Source organism: Coregonus clupeaformis, chromosome 8 (genome assembly GCF_020615455.1).
Source record: "Coregonus clupeaformis isolate EN_2021a chromosome 8, ASM2061545v1, whole genome shotgun sequence".
Lineage (NCBI taxonomy): Eukaryota > Metazoa > Chordata > Actinopteri > Salmoniformes > Salmonidae > Coregonus > Coregonus clupeaformis.
In genome coordinates this window covers 58436624-58451185 of record NC_059199.1, presented here as the reverse complement: position 1 = coordinate 58451185, position 14562 = coordinate 58436624, and the positions used below count along the sequence as shown (strand labels likewise).

At 41.8% G+C, this 14562-nt stretch overlaps 1 protein-coding gene across 1 annotated transcript; it reads left to right on the top strand.

Moving 5' to 3' along the window:
• Positions 1-521: 521 nt before the first annotated feature.
• LOC121573018 (G-protein coupled receptor 3-like) lies at positions 522-2049 on the top strand. The gene has a single exon (XM_041885054.1). It carries the CDS (start codon positions 532-534, stop codon positions 1522-1524), a length of 993 nt encoding a protein of 330 aa, XP_041740988.1. The 5' UTR covers positions 522-531; the 3' UTR covers positions 1525-2049.
• Positions 2050-14562: the final 12513 nt, after the last annotated feature.

The window sequence follows — 14562 nt, the reverse complement described above, 5'->3', positions numbered from 1 at the left end:
GAGATCAGGTAATGGAATGGAATGGTCACATAGCAATGTGAGGAGCATGCTGAGTCTCTCCTTTGAGAGAGCAGTTTGAGTTGGACCAGCAGTTCACGTGCCCTCCCTCCTGTGCCATGAAGACCCGGACCTCTTGGCAGATGGCGTAGTGGCCTAAGACCCAGGAGAGGAAGCCACTGTAGACTATTGAGATGCAGCCCCAGCGCAGGGTGGCTGTCTGCTGTGCTAATGTAAGAGTAAGATGATGTAGATCAACTACTCACATGCAGGGAAGACAGAAGGAGAGGAAGAGATGCTACTATTAGTACAGTGACAATGTGTATTAACATTTCTGTATCCCTTCTCTCTCTCTCTCTCTCTCTCTCTCTCTCTCTCTCTCTCTCTCTCTCTCTCTTCTCTCTCTCTCTCTCTCTCTCTCTCTCTCTCTCTCTCTCTCTCTCTCTCTCTCTCTCTCTCTCTCTCTCTCTCTCTCTCTCTCTCTCTCTCTCTCTCTCTCTCTCTCTCTCTCAGGTGTGGTGTGTTTGACCCATAATGACCCAAAATGACTCTGACGTCTGGTTCGAGGAGTCTTCAGGTTCAGGGATGTCTTCGCACCTTTCCCTGCTGGACCAATCAGATCCCACGGCCGTGCCTGAGATCTCTCCTCTCAGCCTATGGGGAGTGGCACTGTGCGTATCGGGAACTCTCATCGTGTCAGAGAACACCATCGTAGTGGCTGCCATCTTGGCCACGCCTTCTCTCCGTGCTCCTGTCTTCCTGCTCCTCGCCAGCCTGGCATTGGCCGACCTGCTGGCGGGCGTGGCCTTGATCATCCACTTCCTCTTCCTGTTCTGCGTGGAGCCCACTGATTGGTCGGAGCTGATGACGTCAGGGTTGCTGGCGACATCACTGACGGCCTCCCTCCTCAGCCTGATGGGCGTGGCCCTGGATCGTTACCTGTCTCTAAGCCACGCCCTCACCTACGGCTCCCGCCACTCGCGCCGCTGCGTCACTGGTCTTCTGGCACTCGTCTGGTTGGGATCATGTCTGATTGGCTCGGGGCCGGTGCTGGGGTGGCACTGCCTCGATGACATCACATCCTGTTCCGTTGCGCGACCCCTGACCCGGACATACCTGTCGTTGCTCTGCGGTGGCTTCCTTCTGGTTGTCATAGTCACGCTGCAGCTGTACACCGGGATCTGCCGCGTCGCCAGGAGGCACGCCCACGCCATCGCCACGCAGAGGCACTTCCTGCCTGACGACCAATCGTATGCCAGCAAGCACGGGGGCCGGGGTAAGGGCCTCTCTCGGCTGTTGTTAGTCCTCGGAGTGTTCGTCGGCTGCTGGACGCCCTTCGCCCTCTACGGTTTGCTGGGCGATGCATCTAGCTCGCCCCTGTATACGTACGCTACGCTAGTGCCGGCGGCGGGGAACTCTCTGCTCAACCCTCTGCTGTACAGCCTGAGGAACAGAGACATACGCAAGGTGCTGCTGCACGCCTGCTGTCCTCACAGACACAACACACACAGGCCTGTCGACGTGTAGGATGGAGACACACACACACACACACACACACACAGCTACATAGACTGCCCCCATATACGTGAAACACCAGTAGAGAACATCATCATCACCACTTGCACTTCAGATAAGAAGCAATGAGAATGTACTGTTCCAGAAGGCAGCCATTTTTGGAATCAGCTGGAATAAAACCTGACGTACTGTATCATCTTAACATGTGCCTCATCCTCTAACTAACATGAAGACCATCCACTCTGATGCAATCACAGAGGTCCAACGTAATTCACCTGGATCCAACATACATGCTTTAGGAGCACGGGAAAGTGGATCTATACAATGATACTATTATAAGATATTATATTATAAGCCTTTGGATGGTTTGGTGGGACTATGTACTATGCTGTTGGTGAACTCCCAAATAAATACTGTAAAAGGCACTTTAACTATCTCTGAAAAGGTTTCAGTTTGCACAATGTTGTTTTATATTAAATGTACAGATGTTGTCTTTTTCTACTTCAAAATAAAAGCACATTTATTTTGTATGAAACATGAAGTCTCGCTCATTCTACTCTCGCGAATGTGTGCACATGCAGTTGAAGTCGGAAGTTTACATACACTTAGGTTGGAGTCATTAAAACTCGTTTTTCAACCACTCCACACATTTCTTGTTAACAAACTATAGTTTTGGCAAGTCGGTTAGGCCATCTACTTTGTGCATGACACAAGTAATTTTTCCAACAATTGTTTACAGACAGACTATTTCACTTATAATTCACTGTATCACAATTCCAGTGGGTCAGAAGTTTGCATACACGAAGTTGACTGTGCCTTTAAACAGCTTGGAAAATTCCAGAAAATGATGTCATGGCTTTAGAAGCTTCTGATAGGCTAATTGACATAATTTGAGTCAATTGGAGGTGTACCTGTGGATGTATTTCAAGGCCTACCTTCAAACTCAGTGCCTCTTTGGGAAAATCAAAAGAAATCAGCCAAGACCTCAGAAAAAAAAATGTGTAGACCTCCACAAATCTGGTTCATCCTTGGGAGAAATGTCCAAACGCCTGAAGGTACCACGTTCATCTGTACAAACAATAGTACGCAAGTATAAACACCATGGGACCACGCAGCCATCATACCGCTCAGGAAGGAGACGCGTTCTGTCTCCTAGAGATGAACGTACTTTGGTGCGAAAAGTGCAAATCAATCCCAGAACAACAGCAAAGGACCTTGCGAAGATGCTGGAGGAAACAGGTACAAAAGTATCTATATAAATGCACCTTTATAATAAAGTATTCCATGCATCATCGTATTTGCAGATAGCCTACCATTCCAAATGTGATGAGTAGATTGGCTAGTCAATAATAATAATAATAATATGCCATTTAGCAGACGCTTTTATCCAAAGAACTTACAGTCATGCGTGCATACATTTTTGTGTATGGGCGGTCCCGGGGATCGAACCCACTACCTTGGCGTTACAAGCGCCGTGCTCTACCAGCTGAGCTACAGAGGACCACTGTTTGCAAAAAAGACTGTTCAATGCATGGCTGAGCGCATATAGTGTAGAAGTCTGGGCTATAGGCTATATCAGATACGGTTCTTCTTTATTTTATTAACACATTACATGCAATTCTACTCCACTTCATATGACTGGAGACGTTAGCGGAATCATTTTTAATACAACAAATGACAGGGTAGCCTACTCTGCTGATACTGACAAACGGATCAATCAAAACAACGTTGTCCATATAATAGGGCTACGAGAAGGGGAGACACAGATAGAATATGACCTCCATCTAAACTGGAGGAGGAAATGATTGTCCAAAAACAAACGTTTAAATGGCTGTAGGTAGGTTTTCATCCAATTGGTGACAGATTTTCATGCAAATATTCTAGAATCCGCCTAAAAGAAAATATGTGCATTTTCCCACCACTGGTATGTTTCCAACAAACGGACTTGTTGCGGATAAAAATCAGTGCGTGATGACAGTGCACACAAAATGTATTTTTTTTGCTAAAGTTTTCATGTATCGAATAAAAATCTAAAGTTCAATGTGTTTCCATCTCATTTTCAACTGTACAACTGAGTTGTCACAAAAACGGTTGCGTTAAATAGCAAATGTGCCTACACTGGTCTTGGCACCTGCGATCTAGCCAACAGCTCATAGATACAGTGTGGATAGTCTACATTATGACATATTATGGATAATAATAATAATATGCCATTTCGCAGACGCCTGTCGTGTATTGAGATTATGACTATTTTGGAGGAACAAGGAATGTTGTTTAGGTTAGTATCAGAAGGCAATGTTTTAGGTGTAATACCACATACCACAGACAGGAGGTGGGTTGTAGACAGGGGAGACTGGTGATTGGCCAGAAGAGGGGGCATCATTGTTTATAAATAGGGGGGAAAATGACGGAGAGGGTAGAGCAAGCAGCCATTCTGAGGCGTCGCTCTCCGGGTGTCATGTCACCTGTTACTCATGCTGAAGCTTGTGATCTGAATAAACCTTATGATCGACGTTCAGTATGAGCAGACTCTTTAATTGATGGTAACACCTACGATTGACGTATACTACACGCCTTTATCCAAAGCGACTTACAGTCATGTGCGCATACATTTTTTACGTATGGGTGGTCCCGGGGATCGAACCCACTACCCTGGCGTTACAAGCGCCGTGCTCTACCAATTGAGCTACAGAGGACCAGGATAAGAGCGAGAATATTTGTATTTGTCAAACGGCAGTCAAGCATCGCTCATCATGTCACCTGAATAAGACCCTCGATTTCTATTGAAAGCAGCATCAAGCTCATCACCGTGCTCTTTCACCACCCCTGTGAAGTTCATCATAACTTACTTAATCTTTAGCCTAATAAACTGCATGGATTTCCGAGTCATAGTGGGCGGACCACACACCATACCATGGCATGACTCCAAATGTACTTAGATATGATGGTTATTATATTAAGGGACTGACATCAACCTGGTCTTCAATTCAAACAAACAATAGCCCAGGCCAATGAAGCAACACACATATTGTACAATATTAGGAGGCAATACAGTGCCTTCGGAAAGTATTCAGACCCCTTGACCTTTCCCACATTTTGTGACGTTACAGCCTTATTCTAAAATGGATTAAATAAATACAAATCCTCAGCATTCTACACACAATACCCCATAATGACAAAGCAAAAACAGGTTTTTAGAAATTTTTGCACATTTCTAAAAAATAGAAAACAGAAATACCTTTTCTACATAAGTATATTTGCACAAAAAAAAAATATTTTCATTAATCTGGCCCTGATTATATCAGTATTTTCACATAAAGTCGTTTCCACCTCCATTTGCTTCATAATTACTTTTACTGACACAAAAAGATCCCACCATGTCAAACGAACAAATTATCTGATTGTCTGTCGGCATTTATAAAATTACACAGAAACTTCCTTTTTCCATCACAACTGTAGTGATTTTTTTGTATACAGTCATGGTCAAAAGTTTTGAGACTGACACAAATACTAATTTTCACAAAGTCTGCTGCCTCAGTTTTGATGATGGCAATTTGCGTATACTCCAGAATGTCATGAAGAGTGATCAGATGAATTGCAATTAATTGCAAAGTCCCTCTTTGCCATGAAAATGAACTTAATCCCAAAAAAACATTTCCACTGCATTTCAGCCCTGCCACAAAAGGACCAGCTGCCATCATGTCAGTGATTCTCTCGTTAACACAGGTGAGAGTATTGACGAGGACAAGGCTGGAGATCACTCTGTCATGCTGATTGAGTTAGAATAACAGACCGGAAGCTTTAAAAGGAGGGTGGTGCTTGAAATCATTGTTCTTCCTCTGTTAACCATGGTTACCTGCAAGGAAACACACGCCGTCAACATTGCTTTGCACAAAAAGGGCTTCACAGGCAAGGATATTGCTGTTAGTAAGATTGCACCTAAATCAACCATTTATTGGATCATCAAGAACTTCAAGGAGAGAGGTTCAATTGTTGTGAAGAAGGCGCCAGGGCGCCCAAAATGTCCAGCAAGCGCAAGGACCGTCTCCTAAAGTTGATTCAGCTGTGGGATCGGGGCACCACCAGTGCAGAGCTTGCTCAGGAATGGCAGCAGGCAGGTGTGAGTACATCTGCACGCACAGTTAGGCAAAGACTTTTGGAGGATGGCCTGGTGTCAAGAAGGGCAGCCAAGAAGCCACTTCTCTCCAGGAAAAACAACAGGGACAGACTGATATTCTGCAAAAGGTACAGGGATTGGACTGCTGAGGACTGAGGTAAAGTCATTTTCTCTGATGAATCCCCTATCCGATTGTTTGGGGCATCTGGAAAACACCTTGTCCGGAGAAGACAAGGTGAGCGCTACCATCAGTCCTGTGTCATGCCAACAGTAAAGCATCCTGAGACCGTTCATGTGTGGGGTTGCTTCTCAGCCAAGGGAGTGGGCTAACTCATAATTTTGCCTAAGAACACAGCCATGAATAAAGAATGGCACCAACACATCCTCCGAGAGTAACTTCTCCCAACCATCCAAGAACAGTTTGGTGATGACCAATGCCTTTTCCAACTTGATGGAGCTCCTTGCCATAAGGCAAAAGGGATTACTAAGTGGCTCGGGGAACAAAACATCGATATTTTGGGTCCATGGCCAGGACACCCCCCAGACCTTAATCCCATTGAGAACTTGTGGTCGATCCTCGAGGCGGGTGGACAAACAAAAACCCACAAATTCGGACAAACTCCAAGCATTGATTATGCAAGAATGGGCTGCCATCAGTCAGGATGTGGCCCGAATTTAATTGACAGCATGCCAGGGCGGATTGCAGAGGTCTTGAAAAAGATGGGTCAACACTGCAAATATTGACTCTTTGCATAAACTTAATGTAATTGTCAATAGAATCCTTTGACACTTATGGAATGCTTGAAATTATACTTCAGTATACCATAGTAACATCTGACAAAAATATCTCATAACACCGAAGCAGCAAACTTTGTGAAGACCAATACTTGTGTCATTCTCAAAACTTTTGACCACGACTGTACAATATGACTTTACTCACTTAAAAACTGTGGATGGAAACGTGGTTACTGACCCAACAATGATAAAGGGTGAATATGCACAGTGCACACTCACCAGCGATATGGCTGATGCTCTCTGCTGGTGCCAATAAGATAGGCTATACTGTTGTTCGCTCAATTAACCTACATTGAGAATTGTTTGAGCCAAACTAAAAAACTGATTAGTCGTTTCATTGTCTTCTCTTTACAGCAGCAGCCATTTGCTTTCCAAACTATGTTTTCCCACAATTTAATTTTGAAATATTGCGATATGCCTGGCTGGGACTCTCAACTTTTCACTGACAGTCGCAACTCAACAGTCATCTATTTGGTATTTGCCACATGCGATGCCCAAATTGTGCGCGTTGCCTTTCCTTTTGTAGGCAATGTGATTTAAAACAAAAGTTTTTTTTTTTTTTTGAATCTCAGGTACCTCTGTGGCCAAATCATGCTTCGGTAACCTATTTTGAATGATTGTATTTATTTCGGAATAGACAGAAGTAGGCTAATTAGGCTATATCATTTTGACAATTTAATTCACCTTACTTTAGGGAAAGCTCTCGCTAGACTTACGGACACGCTGCCTATGACTACCTTACTGTGATTGTTTTAAACTAAAATGGTAAAAAAGAACCAAAAAAACTTAGCAAAGAGCAATTTATCAAGGAAGAATTTTGCTAGGACTGTGATAGATTTAATTAGTAATGACTCATTATTACACCCTGAAACTGTGTGAGAATGTGTGAGTGTAGGACCAGTAAAGACTATGACATTGAGCTACTATTTAGCAATGTGAGTAAGAGTTAGACCAGACAACAAAGGACAAGGAGAACTGGCTACAGACAACTGAGAAACCAAGATAAAGGGGCCTCCCAATTTAGGGAGGAGAGAAACTGTTAGGCTTTATAAGGAGTATGCAGGATATTGTGAGGACGGCGAAATTGTGATGGCAGAATTCTCAATGAATAAATCTCTGACCGGGACTCTGTCCGTTTCTTGATTTTGGGAGACGCACAGAGACACTGAAATAGTTTGTTAAATAATTCACATAACAGCTTGGTCCTTCTGAGCCGGAACCCAATACCTGCCTCTGTCATTCCAGGTAACTCTGAAAACCGTTGACAGGCGAATGATACATTCGTAAATAGAAAGTCCTGCCCTTTGACATTAAGAGTTAAAAGACAGGCCAGAGGACACCTGATTAATGACAGAGATGGTGACGGAATCCAAACCTACATTGAATCTCGGCTGCAAGGATAAGGTCAGTAGTCTTTATTCATTACTTGGTGAAATTGATTTGAGAACTTGCTAAAATATTGACTGAGGGTAACGTCATAATTTAAAGTAGCAAATTGATCAATGCGTAGCCATTTTAAGGTAGCCAATTTAAGGTTGGTGGGTCCGTAACGATTCACGGTAATAGGCCAATTACCAAAATAAACTACCCGGTGTTGTAATAGAAGGAACTATTAAAAGTACACCTATGGGATGTAACCTGTAAGAGATTATAGAACAGTCAACAAATAATCTGGGTTAAACAAATACAAAAAGTACACCAGAAGGAATTAAAATAGCATGTGTGAGAAATAGAATATTAGTAAAGTCAAAAGTCACAAACAACTGTAGATTTTGCCGTAACTCTATCCGTTTCATGAAACTGGAGCCTTACAAACTCCGGGTTACCGATAGTGTTAACCAATAATCATGTAAGGTTGTATACGTGTGAGATCTAATATTTGCTCAAAAGTCACATCTATAAATAATTCCAGGTGGTTGTATAGAAAAGAGGGAGAACCCATTCCTGTTGTATGAGACTGTCAGGAATTATCAAGATTACATTGTGGGGATGAATTCCTCCGTAGAGTAGGAGATAATTCTGGGGGACTAGTACCTATACAGGAAGGGGTGATTCCAATTGTTGTGTGAAACTGTTTTGAATAACTTGTTATATAGAAGAGGTGGCTAAGGGATTTTTAACATTACCAACCATGGGAGGCAAATCCTCACAAGAGGTCCCAGAATTTACTGGGGACGAGAAATACATGGACATAAGGGATCAAAGAAATCGGTATTATGGATCCATTTGGGAGAAGAGGTATGGATTTATTGGGCATCTCGATGTAGAGAAATTAGAGGCTATGATTAGGCAGATGCATGTAAATTGCGGAATGGATTTGAAGAAACAGCGAGGGGAGGGGCTAGACACAGCGAGAGTATGGCTTTTGGAGGCTCGGAAGAGAGTCAGGAAAGACTAGAGAATTTAAACACAGAGAGTTGAAGAGATTAGAGAGCTATAAGTCAGGGAGGCAGAATAGGGGAGGAGATAAGAGGAAGTGCTTTAACTGTAACAAGGAAGGTCATTTTGCAAGAGAGTGTGGGGCCCCGTGTAAATACTGTAACAAAACAGGTCATAACCATCGCGACTGCAGACATAAAGGAAAGGGCAGTGTCCGGGAAATGACAGTCTATTTTTTTTTTGGTTCCGCTGGTAAAAAGTTGAAGTGATTTGTGTCGATTTAAGAATTGGCTAAAAACACCACGAAGTGATTATTTGGGAGGTACCTATATATTTCTAACGATATATACGTATGAACTTGCTCACCCAAACGTAGACGTACGTCATGGGTGAGAAAGTATAGAATGAGTTTTCTAAGGTTGTACCGTTGTTGGATCATGTGATAAGATTTAATGGGTAATCGGACCATAACTAATGTGGTTATAGACGTAATGTATAATATAGTAGAAAGCCAATATAGGGTTCCATTGAACTATTATGGTTTATTTGTCATTTCAATGGCATAAGGTGAAATCTGTATGTATGAGTGAATTCAACGGCTGGTATGGGTGGTAACCGGATACTACTGAGTATTTGGTTTGGTGATGTTGAATGGGAGATTTGTAGCGTGGTTTGGGTTAAATAGAAAGACTCACTTATTCAACAGGAATAGGTGCGGGGAGAGATAGTTTTTGTGTTGCTGAATGAGGTGAGAGCTAGTGCGGTTTTCATTTGGTGACGTCACTTGCTCTATGAACTGGAAGTAGTTGCTTTGAAAGGATCGCGGATTTTGTGGAGTGACTGGCAATGTATGTAGAGGGTCCCTGGTTCGAACCCAGGTAGGGACAGTGGGTAAAGCTTTCGCATTGGGGCTATGGACCTAGATTACTAGGTGGATTGGGAAATGTGAAAGGTTGAATTAGATAGCTTAAGTAGATAAGTATTCTAGAAAGGTCTATGAAAATATGTTATTAAGTAGTAATGGGTTGTGGTTACAAGGACTAATGACATGATTTCGTAAGAAGGAAGATGATTAGGGCAGGTCCCCGCGCCTCCCCCATTGTGTAGGAAGGAGCGGGGAGGGGAGGGGGGGGGTGAGAGACAGTACATAGTTCAAATGATAGGAATATAATTAAATGTATGCTTATCAACGATAGCAAGTATTTGTTTTATTAATTAGGGCCTAATCAGAGAGAACAGTTAAAGAAATTGAATAGCAAACTCGAAATTGCTATAGAGTTGGGACAATGATTTGAATTGAGAACAAAGGAAAATAATTATGGTTCTAGTTCGCGGGTAAAAGAGTTGTACTTGCTTGACTGTATCGAGCAGAAGGTTGAATAGTTGAATGAGAAGCATTTCTTTGACAAATTCTAATGGTTATTACTTTATTGTATAGGTTGAGTAACACCAGTGGTGTATGAAAATAATTGGTGATTTCTAAAACGATAATCTGTTTATGGTACGTTGAACAATGGGATATAGTTGTAACTATTAGGATGATGGATTGAATAAACATTAGTTATAAGTATGAAGTTATTAAACAATAGGTTTATATTTTAAAAACATCAATGCAACAGGTTGCAATGATTAAATTAATAGAAAGGGGTTATGGGGTTATATTAGTAGTGAACTTAATGAAACGTGGTATTATATACTGTCTTCCAGGATTGATGGAAGTCTCCTATAGCATTATGTTAAGGGGATGCCTGGGATAAAATATAATGTCTTACTTACATGGAGCATGTGATTGTATTGGCTAATGAATGAAATATGACATTTACAGGGGCAACAGGAACAATAGAAGGGGAGACAGATTTTCCTATGGTGTTGATCAAATAATTGATAATGGATCATTTGAGATGAGATCACATGGAGCAGATTTAGGGGTTCAATAATCATTGTGAGATTTAAAGAGGATATGATCTGAAGGGTAATCAATTAAACATAATAATTGTATACTTTAGGTATTTTGAGTGGTTTTATGGATTAGTTATGAGGAATTAGATTGATACAAACGATTATTGATGAGTTAGGACTGGGGATATCTGTATCATGTTTTGTGTGTACTTACCATCTTTAGATTACTGATGGTAATTGAAGGTTAACAAAATGAATAATTTATCTTCCAGGAGAAAGAGATTCGCTTATCTAATTGGAATGTTGCCCAGGGCTAGGGGGAGCAGTTTAGTGGAGTTAGGCAGTATTTAGGTCGTGAAAGTGAGCTACCAAATTAAGTGGGGCTGGCTATTTTTGGTTGTTGTTTTTTAATTGGGGTTTTCAAATAAACAACACACCTAGTATGATGTTTATAAAGCCTTGTTATTTTGATTTTAGGGGGTTTTCAACAGGTCAAAGGTGATAAGTCTTAAAGGAGCACACACAGTGAATTTTATGGAGTTTTTCTGTTTTGACTGAGTTTAGGGTATACATGATTTCTTATGAGAATAAATGTCATGAGGACTTAATGAACACTTGGAATAAGTAACATTTATGAAATATTTAGAATGATGGTAATGTTTAGGATACTATGGGATGGAACAGTTCGTTGAATGATTTCAATTGCCTCTGAAATCTGTTTTGACTTTCTGGTGTTAATTGATCATCCACACTGGTAAATTCTAAAGGCATTAGAGGAGGACTTTAAGATAGTTTATTTTACCAAGTTGAGGGTAATTTATAGTACTGTGAAAAGTGTGAAGAAATTTATAATTTGGTAATAATATATATGATTCGAACCATAAAATAACAGAAGAGAGAGAGAGAGAGCTTTCCCTGAATGAGGGAAAGCTGTTGCTAGTAAATTGTACTAATCTTGGATTACTTTTACGGGATAGAAGTAAGTTGAGGTATTATCAAATGTGGTCAGCAGGGTTAAAACACTTCTCTGGTCCCAGTCAGCTGTCAAAAGAGGAAGTTTCGATAGATAGAGATCTACTTACAGAGAGCTACAGTAGGGACCCAATTAAGGAAGTTCACAGATGGGTGAAGCAAGGCGCAGTAAATAAGGAAGGAATATGGGTCAAAGACAGCTTACCAATTCTCCCGAAATTACTGTTTAGATATGCTGCAATATTGACACACGGGCAGAGCCATGTGTCAACGGAAGGGATGGATGGTAGAGCAGATTAGACAACACTTTGTTGCATATGGGATTACTAATTATTACAAAATATAAACTTTTGTTCAAGATGTGTTATCTGTGCTCAAAATAATCACAGGGCAGACAAAGGGCACCACAGGGTGAGTATCCTCCGGCTAAGTACCCCTTCCAGCAATTGGAAAGTTAGAGTAACCCCAGATAAAGATGGGTTATCCCCCTTTGAGAAAGTGTTTGGAAGACCTTACAGAATGCCACAGTTGGCAGGACCAGAACAGGCAGACATAGAACTAGAGAATACACTAGCAGAACACATGAGAAAATTGTTCATTAACCGTATATCTAAGAATTTGTGTCCTACAGGAGAATTAAAGGAGAAGGTGATTCATAGTATATAACCTGGAGACTGGGTGTGGATCCAATCGTTGAGGAAAAAGGATCGAAAGCACTCACGCTGGGAGGGACCATACCAAGTCCTATTCGTAACTGCCTTCGCTATAAGAATAGCTGAGAGAGCCACTTGGGTCCACGTTACCCACTGCAAAAAGGTGGGCCCACATACCAACACCGTTGAACACACGCAGAGTTAAAGAGAAGAACTGAACCACTAGGGTTCGGGGGTAAACTCTGTTAACGAAGAAACCCTACCCCGACCTTTCATCACTGTGGGGTGTTTATAGAGGTGTGGGTATGGGGAAGTACCAGGCAGGTGGGTCAGTGACAGGATTGGGATGGCGGTTTTGGGGATTTTTGGGGACTCGGAGCTGCATCATCATGTTAACCATATTATGGATTAATCCAGGTCAACCTAAACAGGGACATTATGAACAAAATAATACCAAGGCACTGATTCGATCTCGTAGAAATACTGAAACCAAGAAAGACTATTGGGGGAATTATTATTTTAATAGTTAGTCAGTTTAGGACAAGATGGGGGATTCAAGATACCATTCGACTTCTCCCATGAAGAGATAGGAGGTTTTGGGGGCTTTGGTAAGGAGGGGGCGTGTACAAGAAAGTTAGGTTCTAGAAGGTATGGTAAATACATTTGCACTGGGGAACACTCATGTCCTTGGGCAAGGGTGTTTAAACATACCTGGGGAACATACTATGAGAATGGGATGGACGCAGTACACCGATGGGGAATTAAACAAACCCATGATAAATGTAAAACGGAACTGATGATAACGGTAAAGTCAATTATGCAAGATGACATAGCAAGGAACTATTGGGCCTGTGTTGATAATTTCGGGGCAGATATATGTTTGAGGTTCATTTTTCAGGAGAGAAATGAATCTTCCACCCCCGAGACAGAACAGCAGGTAGATCTAATGTTATCAGCAGAGGTACCAAAAAACTAGTCTAATACCGCTTGGAAGGCCATCAGAAGGAATCCTAAATAGCACTAAACCACCAAGGGTAGAATATTTCCTCTTGCAGGAAATGAACCAAGGAGAAGTAGAAGGAATTTCAAATGAGAACTTCTAGGTAAGGTGGATGAACTACACAGCTAGGGCGTTGGGTCAAACTAATTGTTATGCCTGTTCAACAGGTAGGCCAACCCTTGTAACTGCACCTATGCCTCAGACCATGTTCTCTTGTGTGATAGATTTGGGATCAAACCAAACCTCACCTAATTGTTCTGATATTAAAATAACCACTCTTAAAAAGGATAATACTAAGGCACCCCAATTCACCATGAACCCCGGAGATTATCAATGTTATAGACACCAAAGTAATGCGAACCACAGATCAAATTGGAGAAGGGTTTACAACAACGTTTTTCTGGTGGGTTACAATTGATAAAAATGTTGACTCGATTAATTACATCTACAAAGGTTTGTTAATTAGACAAGGGATGCAGTGAAGATAATCTTAGGCCAACTATCCGCCACCTCACTCATGACCTGCAGAATAGTTTGGTTCTCAAAATGCTTTTAGCAGAGAAGGGCGGATTTACAAGATGGTGGGAGGTCATTGTTGTATGTTTATCCCCAACAATACAGCCCCAGATGGTACAGTAACTAGAGCACTGGCAGGTCTCACTGCATTAAGTAAAGAATGGGCTGAGAACTGGGGGGTGAATACATCAATGGTTGGTTGGTTTGATAACATGTTTGGTAAATGGAAAACTATTGTTGTAACTATTTTAGGCGCGGCAATCGTGTCTATGGGTATGCTTGTTCTTTGTGGATGTTGTCTTATTCCCTGTGTCCGAGGGTTGGTGAGCAAGGCGTTGGAGTATGCAGTTTCCCAACAGATGGTGAGATACGGCCCAATCACGGACTCCGACCTAAGGAATGAAGAATATGACCCACCAGGCTTGGTGGAGGACGACAACGATTCAGATAGTTTGAGACTGGATGTTTTCCTAGAACTATAAATCTCTAGTTTAAAAGTTATTGTAATGATATTTTGTGTATTAAAGTCTTGTTTTAAGTATGATGTACTAGTTAACCGATGTTGCAGGATGTGATGAAGCAAATGTTCTTCACTATAGGCTTAGACTGTTGTTTCCAGATAGTGGGTAAACAGGTTAGGTACCATTGCTAAAGAGTAACGTTACGCTTTTAATCATGGGGTAACCCTGATGAACCTGTATTGAATGAGACAATCTTTA